A 20,867-nucleotide genomic window follows, 5' to 3' on the forward strand; every position below is an offset into this window, starting at 1 on the left:
GAGACATATCTAGAACAATGTTGCTAAGGCCAAAGCCAAGAAGGTTACTGCCTATGTTTTCTTCTAGGAATTTTATGGTTTCAGGTCTCACATTTAGGTCTTTTGTCCATTTTGAGTTAATTTTGGGGTATGGGGTAAGATCAGGCTCTTATTATATTATCCTAAAAAGTTTTATTCTTTTGCATGTTGCTGTCCAGTTTTCCCAACATCATTGATTGAAGACTGTCTTTTTCCCATTGTAATATTCTTGCCTCCTTTGTCATAGATTAACTGACCATATGAGCATGGATATATTTCTGGGCTCTCTATTCTGTTCCATAAATCTATGTGTCCATTTTTATGCTAATATCATACTGTTTTGATCACTTCAACTTTGTCATATATCTTGAAATCAGAAATTGTGATACCTCCAGTTTTGTTCTTCTTCCTAAAGATTGCTTTTGTTATCTGGAATCTTTTGTGGTTCCATATAAATTTTAGGATTATTTGTTCTAGTTCTGTGGAAAATGCTATTGGTATTTTAATAGGAATTGCATGGATCTGTAGATTGCTTTGGTTAGTATGGACATTTTAACAATATTAATTCTCCCAATCCATGAGCATGGAATGTCTTTCCACTTCTTTGTGTCAGTTTCAATTTCTTTTATCAATATGTTTTATAGTTTTCAGAGTACAGATCTTAACCTCCTTGGTTAAGTTTATCCCTAGGTATTTTATTCTTTTTGGTGTATTTATAAATAGAATTATTTTCTTAATTTCTCTTTTTACTACTCTGTTAGTAGTGCATAGAAATGCAATTGATTTCTGTGCATTAATTTTGTATCCTACAATTTTACTGAATTCATTTTTTACTTTTAATAGTTTTTTTATGGAGTCTTTAGGGTTTTTTGTGTATAGTATCATGTCATCTGCAAATAGTGACAGTTTAACTTTTTTCCTTATCAATTTGGATGTCTTTTTTTTTTTCTAATTGCTGTGGCTAGAATTTTCAGTGCTATGTTGAATAAAAGTGGCAAGAATGGATATCTTTGTCTTTTTCCTGATCTTAGAGGAAAAGCTCTCCAATTTTAACCACTGAGTATGATGTTAGCTGTGAGTTTATCATATATGGCCTTTATTATGTTGAGGTGTGTTCCCTCTAAACCACTTTATTGAGTGTTTTTTAAATGAGTAGATGTTGACATTTCTCAAATGCTTTTTCTGCATATACTAGATGATTATACAGTTTTATCCTTTGTTTTTTTGATGTGGTGTATCACATTGAATGATTTATGACTATTGAAACATCCTTGCATCTCTAGAATAAATTTCACTTGATCATGGTGATTTTTTAATGTGTTATTGAATACAGTTTGCTAATAATTTGTTGAGAATGTTTGCATCTGTGTTCATCGGGGATATTGGCCTGTAGTTATCTTTGTTTGTAGTGTCTGTCTGGTTCTGGTATCATGGTGATCCTGGCCTTGTAGAATGTACTTGGAAGCTTTCCTTCTTCCTTTATGTTTTGGAATAATTTGAGGAAAATAAGTATTAACTCCTCTTTAAATGTTTGGTAGAATTCACCTATGAAGCCATCTGGTCCTGGACTTTTGTTTGTTGGGGTTTTTTTATTACCAATTCAATATTGTTACTAGTAATTGGTCTGTTCAGATTTTCTATTTCTTCCTGATTTAGTTTTGGAAGATTATAGGTTTCTAGGAATTTACCTATTTCTTCTAGGTTGTCCAATTTGCTGGCATATGAATTTTTGTAGTATTCTCTTATAATCCTTTGTATTTCTGTGGTGTCAGTTTTTACTTCTCTTTTATTTCTAATTTTATTTATTTTTGTCCTCGCTTTTTCTCTTGATGAATCTGGCTAAAGGTTTATCAATTTTATCTTTTCAGAGAGCTCCTGGTTTCACTGATCCTTTCTATTTTTTTTTTTTTTTTTTTTAGTCTCTACATCATTTATTTCTTTCTGCTCTGATCTTTATTACTTCCTTCCTTCTACTAATCTTGGGCTTTTTTTTTTTTTGGTTCCTTTAGGTATAAGGTTAGACTGTTTTTTGGGGGTGCATATATATTTACAATTATTATATGCTCTTGTTAGAATGATTTCTTAATCATAATGATTACATAATGCTTCTTTATCTCTTGTTACTGTGTTTATTTTAAAGTCTTTTTTGTCCAATGTAAGTATTGTTACACTGGCTTTTTTTTTTTTTTTTGCTTCTATTTGCATGGTATATCCTTTTGTATCTCTTCACATTTAAGTCTAAAGTGTGTCTCTTCTAGCTTAGATAATTTTTTTTTAAGATTTTCTTTATTTATTTGACACAGAGAGACACAGCAAGGGAGGGAACACAAGCAGGGGGAGTGAGAGTGGGAGAAGCAGGCTTCCCACTGAGCAGAGAGCCCAATGCGGGGATCGATCCCAGGACCCCGAGATCATGACCTGAGCCGAAGGCAGACCCTTAACAACTGAGTCACACAGGCATCCCTTAAATAATAGTTTTTAATGTTCAAATTAAGTGGTTTTAATTTATAATATAATAATAATAAGAAGAAATGTATAAATTCATTTGATAGCAATAAAGTATACTTTATTATGTATATGTGTGAGGAGTTTTAATAATGTAAATGTTAAATATAAAACATTGCTTTTGATACCTGCCAAAATTTTTCTTTTAAAAATACATTAAACTTCATATTTGTCAAATGAATAAATAATTTAAAAGAACATTTTGTTTTACAGAGCCATGTACTATTAATGTGGATTACATGTACAGAAATAATATAGAGATGAAGTGGAAGTATGAAGGAAAGGTCTTACATGGAGATTTAATAGATTTTGTATGTAAACAAGGATATGACTTATCTCCATCAACCTCGTTGTCTGAATTATCTGTACAATGCAATAGAGGAGAAGTGAAATATCCCTTATGTATTAGAAAAGGTAAAACAGTGCTTTTTGACAATTTCTCAAGTGATCAATATCACCACTTGGGTTCAAAGTATAAGACAGACTCTACCCAACTCACCACCATCATCTTCTAATCTATAAATTGGGAATCATCTGATCAATTTCCAGTAAGCACATACACCTAAATAGGATGACTATGCTGACATCTTTTAATTCCAATAAGTCAGTTTTATAAAGGGAGAAATTAATAGATCTTATAGATATCACCAGACTATCAGAGGACTGATCTCCCTAATGTGAACAATCAATAACTCTGGAAAACATTGCTTTTCTTGGGGTTTGCTGGAGACTATTGTTTCAGAAAAGGGCTTGATCAGATTGAAAGATTTTGTGTGCTGCTTAGATATGGAACTATTACTTTTAATAAGAAAAAAATGGAAGAGAATACATGCAGAAAGCATGGCTTCAAGTGGGTTTCATACATTTTCACATCTAGATAAAAAGGGAAAAATAAAATAATGTTTATTAATACTTTGCCAGTTTTAACTGTTTTTCAATATTATAATATGAGATTCTAATTGCAATAATCAATTTTATAGTATGAAGTTATTGTAGAACTATGCTCTCAATAGTTAAAATTTGACAGCTATCTTAAAAATGCTTTTACATGAAATATCTCATTTTATTTCTTTTTGTTTATTTATTTATTTTTTTAGAGAGAGAGAGCTTGGGGTGGGGGTGGGGGTGGGGCAGAGGGAGAGAAATCCTCAAGCCGACTCCGCGCTGAGCACAAAGCCTGAGGTGGGGCTCAATCCCATGCCCCTGAGATCATGACTTGAGCAGAAATCAAGAGTCGGTTGTTAACCACCTGAGCCACCCAGGAGTCCCTATCTTATTTTATATCTATAGCAATTATTAAAGTATTGGATGTTTATTATAGAAATTCATTGTATGCTTTTAAAATCATTTTTTCAGAATCTAAAAGAATGTGTGTATCTCCTCCACTTATTACAAATGGAGTCATAATTAGTTCAACATCAGACATCTATGAAAATGGTTCCTCGGTAGAATACAAATGTTTTGATCACCACTTCCTTCAAGGATCTAAGGAGTCCTATTGTTTAGAGGGAGTGTGGACTACGCCACCATTGTGTTTAGGTATGTACTACAAAATAGCCACCTATTTAATAAAATAAAACCATAGCTTTTCCCACTTTCTCTTCTCTGTTAGTTAATATAATACTATTATAATGCTTAATTTGCTATCTTTGTGTATCAGTGTGCCTATTTCATCACTGGTTTCTATTCTCTCCTGTAGATCATAAATAACTATAGTCCATCTTGCCCTAACAAATACTTACTAAATACAAACCATACACTAAGTACTGGTGTTTTATGGGGCTATAAGATGAATAAGTCATGGTGGTATGGGTACATATGTTAACAGTTATCATTTAGTACCATGTGACTGGTACTATAATGGAAAACATGAGTGCAATGGGGAAACAAAGATAGAAAGGTGAAGCAAGTTATGCCTTATTAGTGAAAATTATCAGGAGACATAAAAAAGTGTATCTTTAAATAAAAAGTAAATTCTTTTTGTTTCCATATCTGACTTATTTACTATCTTATTTCACCAGCTTGGACTTAAGTACAATACTGAGTAGAAGAGGTAGTGGGTATCTTGTTTCCCAATCTCATAAGTAAAACTTTGAACAATTCGTCTTTAATTACAGTGTTATAAATACTTCAAAATCAAATTAAAAATATAGAAAGTTTAATTTCTATTTTTCTAAGAGTTTTTTAAAAAATCTTCAGTGAGTGTTTAATTTTAGCACTATCTATTAAAATAATCATATTATTACTTTTTCCCCCTGGAATTATATTGCTTCTTCCTGAATGTTAAAGCATGATTACATTCCTGTAATAAATCACACTTGGTTGTGATGAATTATGCTTTTTACATGTTACTGGATTTTATTTGCTTATATTTACTTAGAAGTTTCACATCTATTTTTATGAGAGAGATCAGTCTGTTATTTTCCTTTGGGTTTGGTATGAAGTTTCTGCTTTTCTCATATGGTGAATTGGTAAGTTCCCTCTTTTTCAATTCCCTGGAATTTGTGTAAGATTGGTACATTTCTTCCTTAATAATTGTAGGAATCCACCGAACATGCCATTTGAACATCAAGTTCTCTCTAAAGAAAGATCCTGACAGCTGTCAGTTTTGGTAGGGTGGTTTATAGAAATTTGTCAATAATATCTAAATTGTCAAATTTGTTGACATAATGTTGTTTACAACATCCTTTTACATTCTTTTTAATGCCTTTAGTGATATGTCATTTGTTTTTACTGCTATTAAGCTGTATCTCTTTCTTTCTTGACATGTCTTGCTAAGGGTCTATTACTATTTATTTTTTTTGAAGTTTGGGGTTTTTTTTTTAAAAAGATTATTTATTTTAGAGAGGGGGAGGATCAGAAGCAGAGGGAGAGGGAGAAAGAAAGCAGACTCCCCACTGAGCCTGGAGCTCAACCTAGGGCTCCAATTCAGGACCCAGAGATCATTCATGATCTGAGCCAAAACCAAGAATTGGTCAGTAAACCAAATGAGCCATCCAGGCCCTGGGTCTATAACTTTTATTAGGCATTTCAAACAACTAGTATTTACATTTGTTACCCTTTCATCAAATGTTGCTTACTATTTTAATAATTTAAATTCTTATTATTTTCTCTCTTCTAATTTCTTAAATTTATTTTATTACTCTTAGCTTTTTAGGTGGATACTTATATTACTGATTTTCAGCCTTTCTTTTTTAAAGGATTTTTAAAGAAAATTTAATTTAATTTGTTAATGATACAGTAAGGATATAATTATATCTTTAAATTTCCTACTGAGCACAACTTTAACTTTATCCCACACATTTTTGTATTTTGGAATTTTATTATTATTCAGCCATCCAGTTAAAAAATACATGATACCCATTTTGATATCTTGTATGCACTCTGAGTTATGTAGAAGTTTGTTTTTTAGTTTCTAAGCATTGGAAGATTTTCTAGTTTCCTTTTGTTATTGATTTCTAATTTGAATCCATTGAGACACACTTTGAATTATATAAATCTTTTGAAAATCATTGATACTTTATTACAAGCATATATTTATTGTAGGTACACATTCTTTTGTACTTGAAATAAACAAATAATTGTCATTGTTGGATTCACTGTTGCTGCATATATGTCAGTTGAATTTTGTTTTTCATATTAAGTTCATTCATATCTGTGCTGATTTGTGTCTGTTTGTTTTTCTATCAGTCACCAAAAGAAGTATGTTAAAGTCCCTTATACTCTGTGCATTTAAAAACATTTCTCGTATTCTCTCAATTTTTGCTTTTGTTTTTTTATACTATTCTACTAGGTACATACAAATTGAAGCATATTAAATCTTGGTGTACTGGCCCTGTGTAATTTTAAAAGAGTCTTCCTTTATCTATACTAATACTTTGTTTTTGTTTGTTTTTGCCTGAAGTCTACTTTAGATGTACAAGCTTTCAACAAGTATTTACAAGGCGTACATTTTTTTCATTCTTTAACTTTCAACATTTTGGTTTCTTACTTTTAATGTGTGTATATTGTAAGCAATATATAGTTGTTTATTTTAAAGCATACTTATTTAGTCTGACAAATTTTTATATTATTTGTCCATATACATGTTATATAAGTACTGATATATTTGGTTTATAGCTACCATCTTACTGTACTAGATATATATCCTATCTGTTCTTTATTCTTCTCTCTCTCTCTTTTCTTTCTTCGGGGTAAATCAATTCTTTTTAAACCATTTCACTCTCTACTAGGTTGTTGATTATACTTTCCTCTTGGATTCCTTTCAAATTGTTATCGCATAAATTACATAATTCAACAATAACTTACTACAGTTGAATATAAATTAGGACTTTTACCACCTCTCCAAGACCCAGAACACTTTAGCTTGATTTGCCCTTCCCACTTTTTGTATTACTGTGTCATGATTTTCATTCTACATATAGTTTTAGTCCCAAAGATACAATGAATATTATGTTTTCCAAAAATATTCTTGAAGACTTGTTGATATGTTTTTCAGTGATTTGTTTCTCATCTTCTTCTGTTGCTATTTCTGACTGGGATCATTTTGCACATGCCTGAAAAATATTATTTCTTTATTATTTTCTCAGTTTTTGTTTGCTTGCAAATTTCTTTATTTTCCTTCACTTTTGAAGAGAAATTTTACCAGAGATAGAATTCCCTCTTTTTCTTACCATGCTTTAGAAGATGTCATTTTTATCCTTTTCTGCATTTTATGGCTTTTTTAAAAAAGATTTTTATTTATTTATTTGACACAGAGAGAGACAGCGAGAGAGGGAACACAATCAGGGAGTGGGAGAGGAAGAAGCAGGATTCCTGCTGAACAGGGAGCCTGATGTGGGGCTTGATCCCAGGACCCTGGGATCATGACCTGAGCTGAAGGCAGACGCTTAACCAACTGAGCCACCCAGGAGCCCCTGCATTTTATAGTTTTTGTTAGTCAATGCCATTCTTTATTTTTTTTTAAGATTTTATTTATTTATTTATTCATGTTTCAGAGAAGAGAGAGAGAGAATACAAGCAGGGGGAGCAGCAGGCTCCCCGCTGAGAAAGGAGCCCGATGCAGGACTCGATCCCAGGACCCTGGGATCATGACCTGACCTGAAGACAGACACTTAAGCAACTGAGCCACCCATGTGTCCCAGTCAATGCCATTCTTAATGCTAATCTTTGAAACTAAGTTTCTTTTTGTACTCTGCTGGTTTTGAGATTCTTTTCCCCTTTATTTTCAGTAGGTTATTTATGCAGGGCCTTGGTATGTGTTTCTCCGAGCATTTCATTCTTTTCTTTTTTTTAAAGATTTTATTTATTTATTTTTGCGAGAGAGCGTGTGCACAAGAATGGGGGAGGGGCAGAGGGAGAAGCAGACTCCCCACTGAGCGGGGAGCCTGATGCACAACTGGATTCTAGGACCCTGGGATCATGACCTGAGCCAAAGGCAGATGCTTAACTGACTGAGCTACCCAGGCGCCCCTGAGCATTTCATACTTCAAGTTGGTAGCACTTCTTGAATCTGTGGCTTGATGTTTTTCATAGTTCTGGAAGGTGCCTTTAATCTTCTTTGTTCCCATTTGGTAATTTTCTACTGATATATCTTCCAATTCATTAATCCTTTCTTTAGATGTGTCCAATCTGCTTTAAACTCATCGACTGAGCTCTCAATATCCTTGTATTTCTAGAATATCGTTTTATGCCTTTTTTGTTTTATAGATTTCAATTGTCTGATGAAAAACTTTATCTTAACATCTATTTCTTCACCATGTTAATCACACTTATCTTTAAGTCCTTGCCTGCAAAATCCATTATCTGGATCATCTGTAGGCCTACTTCAATTTCTAGCCTAATTTTTTGCTATTTCTGTAAACAGTTGATTAAATATCAAATATTATGTATGGAAAATTTTAGAGACTTGAAACGATGATGTCATCTTGTTCCAGAGAATACGCATCTCTTCTTTTGGCTGATAGTGTAGGGGAAATTGGCTTCAATCTAATTAGAAATGCAGCTTTTTCTAAGCTTATTTTCAGACCTTTGTTTGCTCCTACTAATAGAACATAACCCTGCAGGATTCTTCACTAAGAGTTTGGTGTTTATACCAAGGTTCCTCCTTCTTGACTGCCTTTCATATTACTGGGAGACTGCCAAAAAAGCTTAATGTAGCTTTTCATTCACTTTCTGCTTGGCTCTTTATCCTCTCTCTTTGCACAAGCCAAGAATAGGCAAATGCTTCAAGGGAGCAAACAGCCAGTGCAGAGTATCACATTCATTCTCTGTATCTCCCATTCCTCTGGGTTCTTGACCACTCAAGTCCTGGCTGTCATGTCTGACCTAAACTTCTGTTTTTCTATCCTCAACAACATGAGATTTCCAAAAGCTCTGCTAGCTCTATGTTTGCTGTTGACCATTCTCTACAGTCTCTCAGCTCATGCTGAGAATCAACAAATGCCCAAAGAGGAAATGCCACACAGAATGTTGGACTCATCTGAATGAGCTTTTACCAGAACCTTGGCATCTTGAGTACTGAGTGCCTTCAAAATGCTCTAATTCCTTGAAATACATGCTTCATGTCAGTTTTCAAATTTTCTAGTTTTTAGTAGAAAAAACTGGTCTGATATAGACTATTCTGTCACTATTCTGATTAGCTGGTCTGATAGAGACTATTCTGTCATAGCTGACAACAGAAGGTCCATGAATTAATTTTTAACTTGTTTTAATTAAAATTTTATGTTTTGTAGAACTGTAACATTTTAAATTATAGTGCTATTTGACCTCATTTTCAAAGATATTTTGCAGTGACTATAAAGATTCTCTTAGAGTCTTTCTGATTATTTTTCTTCATTTTTATTCTGTCTATAGAACTTCTCGCATAACATCTGACACTTAGGAAATCGATAAATACTTACTGAAAATATTGAATAAAGAAGTTTGTTAATGTATTACAGTTATATGATTTATATGCTCTATTAGCAACTCTGGACCTTTAACCTGTCTCAGGACCTACTGTTTGGTGCCATGTCATCCAGGAGGCAAATAAGGACACAAACAACTCATTTTCTGAAATAACTTGACATTTTGAAAATAGCGATATTTTTATTATGAAAAAAATCAAAGGAATTTGTTGAGTATCCTAATAATTATCTTAAGTTTTTATTTTGTTTTGTTTTAATGCATTAGTGAAAGGACACAATAATATTTTCAATGCTTAGAATTCAAAACATCTTAATCTAATATTGATATTCCATAATAACTGGAAATTTCAAAGAGAGGAAACTGTCAACCACTCTGGATGCCATCAGGTCATAGAGTTTGAGTCATTGTTGACAATCCAGCTTCTTTCTACATTTCCATAATATTTTATCTATCTAATAAACAAATACTTTGTCTCATGGGGATTTTGCTTAAGCTTTCTGAAGAAAAAATAAGAAAAAGAACATTATTTCAATAATTATTGGTAACTATCAATGTTTTTTATAAAAACACCTTTTTTTGAAGGAATGAGATCTTGCCATTTGCAACGACGTGGATGGAACTGGAGGGTGTTACGCTAAGTGAAATAAGTCAATCAGAGAAAGACATGTATCATATGACCTCACTGATATGAGGAATTCTTAATCTCAGGAAACAAACTGAGGGTTGCTGGAGTAGGGGGTGGGGTGGGAGGGTTGGGGTGGCTGGGTGATAGACACTGGGGAGAGTATGTGCTATGGTGAGCACTGTGAATTGTGTAAGACTGATGAATCACAGACCTGTACCTCTGAAACAAATAATACATTATATGTTTAAAAAAAAAAAAAAAGAAGAAGAAGAAGATAGCAGGAGGAGAAGAATGAAGGGGGGGAAATCAGAGGGGGAGATGAACCATGAGAGACGATGGACTCTGAGAAACAAACTGAGGGTTCTAGAGGGAAGGGGGGTGGGAGAATGGGTTAGCCTGGTGATGGGTATTAAAGAGGGCACATTCTGCATGGAGCACTGGGTGTTATGCACAAACAATGAATCATGGAACACTACATCAAAAACTAATGATGTAATGTATGGTGATTGACATAACAATAAAAAAATTTAAAAACCCACCTTTTTTGTTTACTATCTTTGAAAACCATAATGGCATAAAGCTAAGTGACTGGCAGGACATACATCTTTTCCAAATCCAGGACCACACAGACAAATGGCAGATTGTTTTCTGTGAACGTTGAACATATTCTCTGACTCAAATATTAATTCTAACTTAGTTGCCACTCTAATGCCTGGGAATTTTAAGGTCATCATGAATAGGAACCACAGTGCATCCTGTTAGTGCCAAGATGTGTCAAGATAATTTTCTTCTTTTTATTTTTTCAGAGCCTTGCACATTATCTTCTGTTGAAATGGAAAATAATAATTTACTCCTGAAATGGGATTTTGATGATAGACCACATATTTTCCATGGCGAGTATATTGAGTTTCTTTGTAAGAGAAATACGTATATAGCTGAATTCTCTATTATTGGATCTGAACTCAGAGTGCAGTGTGACAGAGGGCACTTAAAATATCCAAGATGCATTCACAGAGAAAGGTAAGAAGAAGCTTGTGCCTACAACTAATTATTTTCTTCAGATTGTTATTCAAGAGATTCTTTATGTTATAAATTTCAGAAATTTAAGTTCTACAAAACTCCTACTTCATGGTAGGAGTTTTATATAGGAAAAAATAATTATATAGGAAAAAATAATTTCATTTTTTAGGCCTAGAAGTATTAATTAATTCAACAAACTTTCTGAGTTGTCTGAAGTCAGAGTATTGTTTGCTATTTCATATTTGTGACACTTTGGCAATTTGGAAAATAAACTGATTTATATGTATAGTATTTAAATGTGGAAAAATTAACCTATATTTTGAGAGAGATGTTTGCATTTTCTCCCACTTCCCAGTATAGGTCCAAGTATCAGTTATAAAGATGGGAAACAAAGTTGTACAAATCTTTCTAGTGATAGAAGAGCATATTAATAACAATGATTAAAATTAAGTTATTTTCAGGAACACATGTCTGTGTAAGAGCTTGGAAACACGAAAGTGTTTCCTCAGAAGATAATTTAAAATTACATATTTTATACTTTTTTATTTGTTTTTTTTCCTCATTCTTTTTTGGTTTTTATTTGAGTATAGTTTACGTACAATGTTACATTAGTTTCAGGTATACAACATAGTGATTCAACAACTCTATTGTTATGGTATGCTCACCACAAGTGTAGCCATCATCTGTCACCATACAATGCTATTATAATACCATTCACTATATTCCCTATGCTGTACCTTTTATTCCCATGACTTACTTATTCCATAACTGGAAGCCTGCCTCTCTCACTTGGTCCCCTTTTCCAATTTTGTCCATCCCTCTATCCCCCTCCTCTCTAGCAACCATCAATTTGTTCTCCATGTTTATAGATCTATGTCCACTTTTTGTTTCTTTGTTTTTTTAGATTCCACATATAAGTGAAATCATATGGTATTTGTCTTTCTCTGTCTGACTTATATAAAGACCCCAAAAAGCCAAAGCAATCTTGAGAAAGAAGAATAAAAATGGAGGTATTGCAATTGTAGATTTCAAAATATACCAGAAAACTATAGTAATCAAAATAGTATGGTACTGGAATAAAAATAGACACATAGATAAATGGAACAGAATAAAGAGCTCAGAAATAAACCCATACTTTTATATGGTCAATTAATCTATGATGAAGGGGGCAGGGATATACAATGGGGAATAAATGGTATGAGGAAACCTGGACAACTACATGCAAAAGAATAAAACTGGACCACTCTCTTACATGACACACACACACACAACTTCAAAATGGGTAAAAGGTCTAAATGTGAGACCTGAAACCATAAAACTCCTAGAAGAAAACAGGTAGTAATCTCCTTGTCTTTGGCCTTAGTAACATTTTTCTAGTTATGTCTCCTGAGGAAAAAAAACAAAAGCAAATATAAACTATTGAGATTACATCAAAATGCAAAGCTTCTGCATAGCAAAGGAAACCATCAACAAAACAAAAAGATAACCCACTGAATGGGAGAAGATATTTGCAAAGGATATATCTGATAATGGTTAATATCCAAAACATATGAAGAATTTTATTTTTTAAATATTTATTTATTTATTTGAGAGAGTGAGCTCAGTGGGAAGGGGTGGAGGGAGAAGGAGAGAATTCCAAGCAGACTCCTCACTGAACATGGAGCCTGATGTGGGGCCTGATCCCAGGACCCTGAGATCACGACCTAAGCCAAACCAAGAGTTGGACCCTCAACTGACTGTGCCACCTAGGTGCCCCAATATATGAAGAATTTTAATCCCCCCAAATGGGTGCCTGGGTGACTAAGTCAGTTAAGTGTCTGACTCCTGATTTTGGCTTAGTCAGGCCATGATCTCAGGGTCATAAGATTGAGCCCCATGTCAGGCTCCATGCTCAGTGTGGAGTCTACTTAAGATTCTTTCCCTCTCCCTCTGCCCCTCCCTCCCTGCTCATGCTCTCTCTCTCAAAATAAATAAATAAATACCCAAATAATCCAATTAAAAAGGGGCAGAGGACATTTTTCCAAAGAAGATATACAAATGGCCAACAGACACATGAACAGACAAAAAGACACTCGACATCACTAATCATCAGGGAAATGCAAATCAGAACCATGAGATATCACCTTCCACTTGTCAGAATGGCTAGAATCAAAAAGACAAGAAATAACAAGTGTTGGCAAGGATGTGAAGAAAAAGAAACCCTCATGCCCTGTTGGTGTGAATGTAAATTGGTACACCCACTATGGAAAACAGTATGGAAGTTCCTCAAAAAATTAAAAATGAAATACTATACTAACCAGTAATTCTACCTCTGGGTATTTTCCCAATGAAAACAAAGACAGTAATTCAAAAAGATATATGCACCTTTTTGTTTATTGAAGCATTATTTATAATATCCAAGATATGAAAGCAGCCCAGGTGCTACTGATAGATGAATGGATAAAAAAGATGCAGAATATTATATATACAATGGAATATTACTCATCCATAAAAAGGATGAGATCTTGCCATTTGTGACAACATAGGTGGACCTAGAGGGTATTATGCTAAGTGAAATAAGTCAGACAAAGAAAAACAATAACCCTATTTTATATTTCTTGGTGAATGAAATATAATCCTGTTTTTAGTAAAATATTACAATAATACAATAAAATGATGTAAATCATTTTATAGAATCAGGATTTTGACACTTTTAAAGATACAGTATAAAATTGAAATTATACTTTATATTTGATTAAGAATATTATAAAAATATGGGTGCCTGGGTGGCTCAGTCAGAGTTAAGAGTCTGCCTTTGGCTCTAGTCATGATCCCAGGGTCCTGAGATCAAGCCCCACATCGGTCTCCCTGCTCAGCGAGGAGTGTGTTTCTCCCTCTGTCCCTCCCCCTGCTCATGCTTCTGCTTGCTCTCTCTCTCTAAAATACATAAATAAAATCTTTTTTAGAAAAGAATATTATAGGGCACCTGGGTGGCTCAGTTGGTTAAGCGACTGCCTTCGGCTCAGGTCATGATCCTGGAATCCCTGGATCGAGTCCCGCATCAGGCTCCCTGCTCGGCAGGGAGTCTGCTTTGTCCTCTGACCCTATCCCCTCTCATGTGTTCTCTCTCTCATTCTCTCTGTCTCAAATAAATAAATAAAATCTTTAAAAAAAAAAAAGAAAGAAAAGAATATTATAAAAATAACTTAATGGCAAAGTGTATGTGTTCTCATCATTGTGAACAATGAACTATATGAACAACATAAGGATAACTTTTTAGATACTTTGAACAGTCTATAAAAACATTCATAAGAGACACATGGGTTGAAAACTTTAAAAATTTTTAACTATGGTAAAATCAGGACAGAAAAATTTTATATGTGTTTAAGTGTCTTAGTGTATCTTGTATTTCTCATTTCAAAGAGAAAACGAGGTAAATAACTTAGAAAAATTGTTTAAAAAATGGCATTATTCTATCAAATGACACTGAGATTTGAAAAAGAAATTTGTAGTATAATTCACCAAGTCTGTCTACTTGCTTTTATCAATAACTAGCTAAAATAATGACTAATTATATGAAGTGTTAAAGGGCTAAGTTATAATAAATACTTGACCAAAAATGGTGCTTATTTCAAAAATCTCTCTTCCTTCCTCTCTCTTTCTCATCAAGGATGCTGTCTTATCAACAACCCTTCATGACATAAAAATGTATGGCAGAAAAAAGAATAGTATATCAACACATCATAAAATCCTTTATAAAACATAATTTTTAGAAGAAAAATTACAAGTCTCTAAGTTTTAACTTGCTTGAAGATTTGAATCTAAATTGTCTATGTTGAACATTTTTTTATTTATAAATAAGCCAGAACATGTTGTTTCTGTTCTAATTTGACTGATCTGACATGTAACCTAACCTTTATTGCATGCTTTCCCTCTGTTAAAAAGATTCATCTACATGTCAAAGTATTTCTGTTTCCTAATATCCATTCATTGTGTTATATTATTGCCTTCAAGATATTTGTTTTTATCATATTCATTAACATTAGGGTTTTCTGGTACTTTTAATTCAATCTTTCTGTCAATATTAAAGAACCAAACACTAGAGATAAGAAACTATACATCATGTTAGAGGATTTACCTTACTAAATAGAGAAAAGACTGCCCTTTACACTTTCTAAATGTAAAGAGCTTCAAAAATTAACTGTAGTATTAGCTTCAAGGTTAATCAAATTATGAGGTGGTGAACTATCCACATGTTAAAATGTTGCCCAAGGAACGTGGCTAAAAAAAGAACAACATTTTCCATTTTTATATTTTACACTTTCAAGTAATATTTTGAAGTAACAGTTACACTTCCATTTAAAGTAACAGTTATAGTTCCATTTGTTATTAGTGTTCATTCATAAGCATGTGTAGTAGCACTACCAGGTTACTAAAACCCCCTAGTAGGACTGGTTGTTGTTACTAGAATAGCACATTTTCTTATCTGGAAGCCATTCAGTTCACCTAACTCAAGATCTTCTCAATATGATAACATTCTTTTTTTTTTTTAAAGATTTATTTATTTATTATTTATTTGACAGAGAGAGACACAGCGAGAGAGGGAACACAAGCAGGGGGAGTAGGAGAGGGAGAAGCAGGCTTCCCACAGAGCAGGGAGCCCGACGTGGGGCTCGATCCCAGGACCCCAGGATCACGACCTGAGCCGAAGGCAGACGCTTAATGACTGAGCCACCCACGTGCCTTGATGACATTCTTTAAACCCTCAAGTTTCAATTTGCTAATGAAGGACAACTGGACCTAACTCTGTGGATTAAATATGAATTCATTCAATGTTCAACATGTATATTTCAGAACTGTCCCTGAGTTCATAATTATTCTTTTAATATTCTATAGTCATTGTCCACAGTAGATCCTATAAAATTGAAATTTGATTGAAATTAAATATCAATAGAAAAGTGTTAATCATTTTCAATTAATCAATTAATCCATTAATAAACAATATTGAGTGCCTGCTATATCCCAGCAAACAGAAAATTTGCTCAAGGTGGGTAACTGTCTTGGGACTACGTATTTAGTATTGTCATATCTTCTGATTTTTTAGTGAAATCTACTGATTTTTATATGTGGAGAGGGAGTCTAAAAATATTTTGTGAGCAATGTGGTTCATGAGCCGTCAATTTGTAAACTCTAAATGCTAAATAAATGAATGTGTGAAAATGTAACAATGGAAGTATATGCAAAGTAAAGTGGTGGCATGGAGGAGGCGGTAATTAACTTTTTAGGGGGTGTATTGGAAGCTTCCTGGGAAAAGCCTGAGGTCTGCAAGCCTAGAGAAGACATCCCACAGAGAGGGAATGGCACACACTAAGTCAAATATTAAGCAGGCACCATGCTGAGCACTGGGGGTAAAACAGAGAATAAGACACATTGTTTCTGCTGTTATGGACCATGTGCTCTGGTGGGAAAGGAAGATGTGAACCAAATCTATACAAGATGACATGTGCCAGGAAAGACACTCTCTTTGTCAATGAACACCAGGGGATGCAACCTAGTCCTGGATGCTCAAGAAAGGCTTCCTTGAGGAAGTGATATATAAGCTGAGACTTGAAAGGAGAAAGAAAATATTTTGGGTGAGGGAGGATCATATGGAAAGCATGTGCAGAGAACACGATGTTTCCAAGAAGTTAGTATATAGCCAGTGTGGAATGAGTGGAAAGGAGTGAAGGAGAGAGTGAAGCGAGGTAAACCTGGAGAGATTGCAGTCCCGTGATGAAGGCCTTTGTAGGCCAAACTAAAGATATTGGAAGTCATTGATTGAAATGAGATGTTTACAGTAATTGCTAAAGAGACACCACTGACTGTTGTAGGGAGAGACTGGTCTGAAGGGGGGGAAATGTAGGCATAGAGAAACCACTTTTAAGACAAGAATGCCATCATCCAAGCAAACTATGATGGTAATTTACACTGGAGGCTGTTGGGGAAGGTCATCGAAAAGATGTGGCCACCGGTTGACCTGTGAGCTGGATCTCAGCTCCTCACTCCCTCCCCTGTCCTTGGAATATGGGTTCCATCCGCCTTTCCCACTCCCAGAGGTTACTCCAAAGACATAGATAGATAGTCATGGGGTATTGAGAACACCTGCATGGAACGCATGACTGAACCTAGTTAAGGCCTCTGTATAAACCTTAAGATCTGATGAGCAGGTGCAGGGATCCTGTGATCTTGCTGCCGTGCAAGGCAATCTTCATTTGTAAGTTCCCTTTGCTTATTACATCTGCCACCTACCAACCTGGAGTGGGCTGCCTCTCTTTAGTCTCCCTGCCCTCTACCCTATCCAGCTCACAGAGTACAGCGGCCAGTTTCAGATTTTACCTGGGAAACTCCCAGGAGGGTTGCAAATCAACAGATGCAGCAGCAGGGAGGGTACGATTTAGACTGGAGCAAGAGGTATTTAGGATGTGATGTCATCATGACATTTAGACTGATCAGATGTGGGTGGGGGTGAGGCAGACAAAAGGTTCAGTAGGGCACTTTGGTTTCTGGCTTGACTAAGTGGATGATAGCCATCTAAGTGTGGTAGGAGGACTCGGAGGAAGAAGCAGTGTGAAGGAGTGGAGTTTAGCATGAAGTGTTTAGTGTCAAAAATGTTATTTTTGAAGTATCTCTTGGGAAGCCAAGAAAAAATATTAAGTAAGCAGTTGATTCTTGCAGTCGATGCTGTGATGACCGACGCAGATTCCTTTCAGAAACAAAAGACTTACTCTCTCAACTGCTGGAAGTTCTCAATTACCAGCTTCCTAAGGCAGTTGATTCAGCTGAAGAAAATCTTTCCTCCCAAGGTCATAGCTCCTTCCAAGTGTGATCTGCCATTAACCAGTGCCTGCCCAATAGGAATGATTAAGAAAAGACCCTCCATTCCAACTGAGGACACTTCTAAAGGGATATCCCAGTTGCAGAGGTACCCAGAGTTGGCAGACTGCTTCCCACCTTTCCCTTCCACAGATGTGGATCCTAGCCTTTGCCTTCCACAGATGTGGATTCTAAGAGTATTCCCTAAAAATGCTCCTGGCTGCTAATTTCCATCCCACAGTCTGGGAACCCAATCTATGAGCATTATACAAGCCTGGGTGTCAGAAAAGAGCTCTGAAAAAATTTGCAGTTATCAGTTAGCAGATGTCTACAAAACTAAGGCAATAGATGAGTTTTTCAGGGGTAGATGCAGGCCGAGTTCAGGGCTTTGAGGGTATCCGAAGTGTAGTGATTGCCATAGGAAAATGAATGATGAAAGAAGCTGATAAGGAATGGCCGGACTGCTCCAATGAAAACCAGGAGAGAGGAGGACTGAAAATGCTGTTTCGATGTTATTGACTACCTTCAAAGGAACATCATCATCATTAAGTGTGAAATTGAGAGAGGAACAGGTTGAGGAATAAACGTAAGGTACAAAAACCAGAGACATGACTATAGTGAGCTTGGCAGTAAGTGTGATAGTGAAGGGGAGAGAGGTAGGGTGGCATGGGGGAGATAGGGATAAAGCAGGAATTTTTGTAATAGAATGGAAGAAATTTGAGCATGTTCTAAATTCGATGAGAATGGGTGAGTAAAGAAGGACAAGTGGAAGATACTGAGAACATATTGCACAACAGATCGCAGAGGATTCTTGAAAAAGGAAGAGATGGGACCCAAGGCACAAGTAGAGGGTGGCTCTTGGCTGGGAGGTGATTCACGTCAGGTCATTTCTGTCTCCTCTGTGAAGGAAGGGAAGTCACTGCTGGGAATGTGGTGGGATATGTGGGCAGGATTGAGGAGACCAGAGAAACTGAAAAAGTCAGACAATGAGGTGATAAGCCAGCACAATCCAACAAGGTGATTTGGCAAACTGTTTCAATGAGTTATCACTTCAGTGAGATGTGTGAGGTGTTGAGAATAACGTTGCAATAATGGCCATTTTGCTTTTTAGAGAACGTTAGGTTGTAAGATTATCTTGAGCATGATGCTCAACATGAAAGCAAACTGCGTTTAGGTGATTTGCCACCTCTGCTGTATAGGGCAGCTAAGTCAACGATCAAAGAATCCCTACCATGGTGATTGCCCTAGGGTATTCCAAAGTTTAAAAGGGTGCTGCCTGGTTCTGCAGAGAGAAACTGATTTTTCAAAGGGAAGTTAAGACCGTAGATATCTGTTACTTCATAGTGAAAGATCGCAACCCTAGAGAACATTACACATTAAAACTGAATTCAGGGAAACTCAGCATGATTCCTTTGGAGGAAAAATGGAGAGCATGAGAAGTATAAAAAGTCTAACCCAAACTGAGAAGTACGTTGCCTAATACACTTCTTCTCAAATGTAATTTAAGACTAATCATCAGACAATAGGCAAGGTTTTAACTGACAAGGATTTTAATTTGTTTTTATATACTTTATTTTCTCAGGAACTATTCTAGTCTTTAAATGAACATTGTGTTGTTTTTTTTTTTAAGATTTTATTTATCTTTAGTGGGAGTGGGAGAGGGAGCAGGGAGCCCAATGCGGGGCTCGATCCCAGGACTCTGAGATCATGACCTGAGCCGAAGGCAGACGCTTAGCGACTGAGCCACCCAGGCGCCCTGTGTTGTATTTTATATACTTCAGTCTTTAAATTTACATTACAAGGCCTGCAGAAGGGAACCTATGGTATTGCAGTAGCAGGTGGGAAACCTCTGGTCATGATTTGGTACTCGTTCCGTTGTTACTCTTGAAGGCCAGGAGCTCTGTGAGCACCGCGAAGAACCAGGTGGTCCGCAGACCCACCTGTGCCATGACTGGCTGCCTGGCACCTCAGGTTCCTCAGTGTGGGGGCGCGTCCAAGCCTCAGTGCCACGGGTGCCCTTTGGGGGACCCAGGAGCACTCCTCAGAGGACCAACACTGATGTGACAAGTCTCTCTTCCTTCTTCCTCCAACATGCAACATCAAAAAAAAAAAAAAAGAATACCTTTTTATTTTGTTCAATCCACTATCAGTAATATTTAACGTTATTAAGGTATTGTTTTATAATATTTTATAGTATATGTATCAATATATATAAAAATTACATGCATGAAAAATTATGCCATTAAAAAGTAATATCCTATAAAAAGTAAATAAAATGTTGAATATATGTAAGTTCTAAAAAAGAAAAAAGGAGAAAATAAAGCCTTACTTTGTTTTACTTGCCATTTATTGTAAGAAAACTTTAAATCATTTTTAAGGAAACATTCTAAAGCAAGGTTGGAAAATGTCTGATCTTTCTATAGAAAGTTGGGTACAGTGTAACTGCCGGAAACCCACTGCCCCTTTGTGGTCCGTGGAACCCAAAACATACAGATGTATTTGATGTTCTCAGCAAGAGAAAGTATGGTCCAAATTAAATTTTCCAAAGATTAAAAAAGATTAAAAAATTCATCAAGTAAATTTTTCTATGACCAGGTATTTTTTAAGTTACAATTTTGAAGTAATGTATTATTTTTGTCACGTATAAGAGCCAACTCTTCCACGTTGTAAAACAGTTCCAACAATACAAATGTAAACAGGATAAAGAATGAAAATTCCCTTTATTCCTCCCAAAATCCTTATCTACTTCCTTAGTCTGGAGATTCTGACTGTAAAGAATTTGCTCTGTCTTCCAGATGCTACTATACACACTTAAAAATGTATTTTTATACATATGTGCATATTTTTGTTTTTATATAAGGTGGCATATATATTGCATATCATACATTGTATATATTCTAAGACTTTCATCTTCACTTGGTATATGATAGACCTATCCCCATATCAATACACATGGATT

The 20,867-nt window shown here is 35.2% G+C and overlaps 1 protein-coding gene across 1 annotated transcript in view; it reads left to right on the forward strand.

Moving 5' to 3' along the window:
• The window catches only part of F13B (coagulation factor XIII B chain), a 43,828-nt gene that overhangs the window by 17,482 nt on the left and 5,479 nt on the right, over window positions 1–20,867 (forward strand). Inside the window, exons 9-11 of the mRNA XM_064595518.1 lie at window positions 2,737–2,937; window positions 3,880–4,062; window positions 10,864–11,077. Coding sequence (XP_064451588.1) covers window positions 2,737–2,937; window positions 3,880–4,062; window positions 10,864–11,077 — 598 coding nt within the window. The remainder of the gene's footprint in view (window positions 1–2,736; window positions 2,938–3,879; window positions 4,063–10,863; window positions 11,078–20,867) is intronic.

Source organism: Mirounga angustirostris, unplaced genomic scaffold, assembly GCF_029215605.1.
Source record: "Mirounga angustirostris isolate CCGP_5_RB_7025 unplaced genomic scaffold, mMirAng1.0.hap1 SCAF_6, whole genome shotgun sequence".
NCBI classification, from domain to species: Eukaryota; Metazoa; Chordata; class Mammalia; order Carnivora; family Phocidae; genus Mirounga; species Mirounga angustirostris.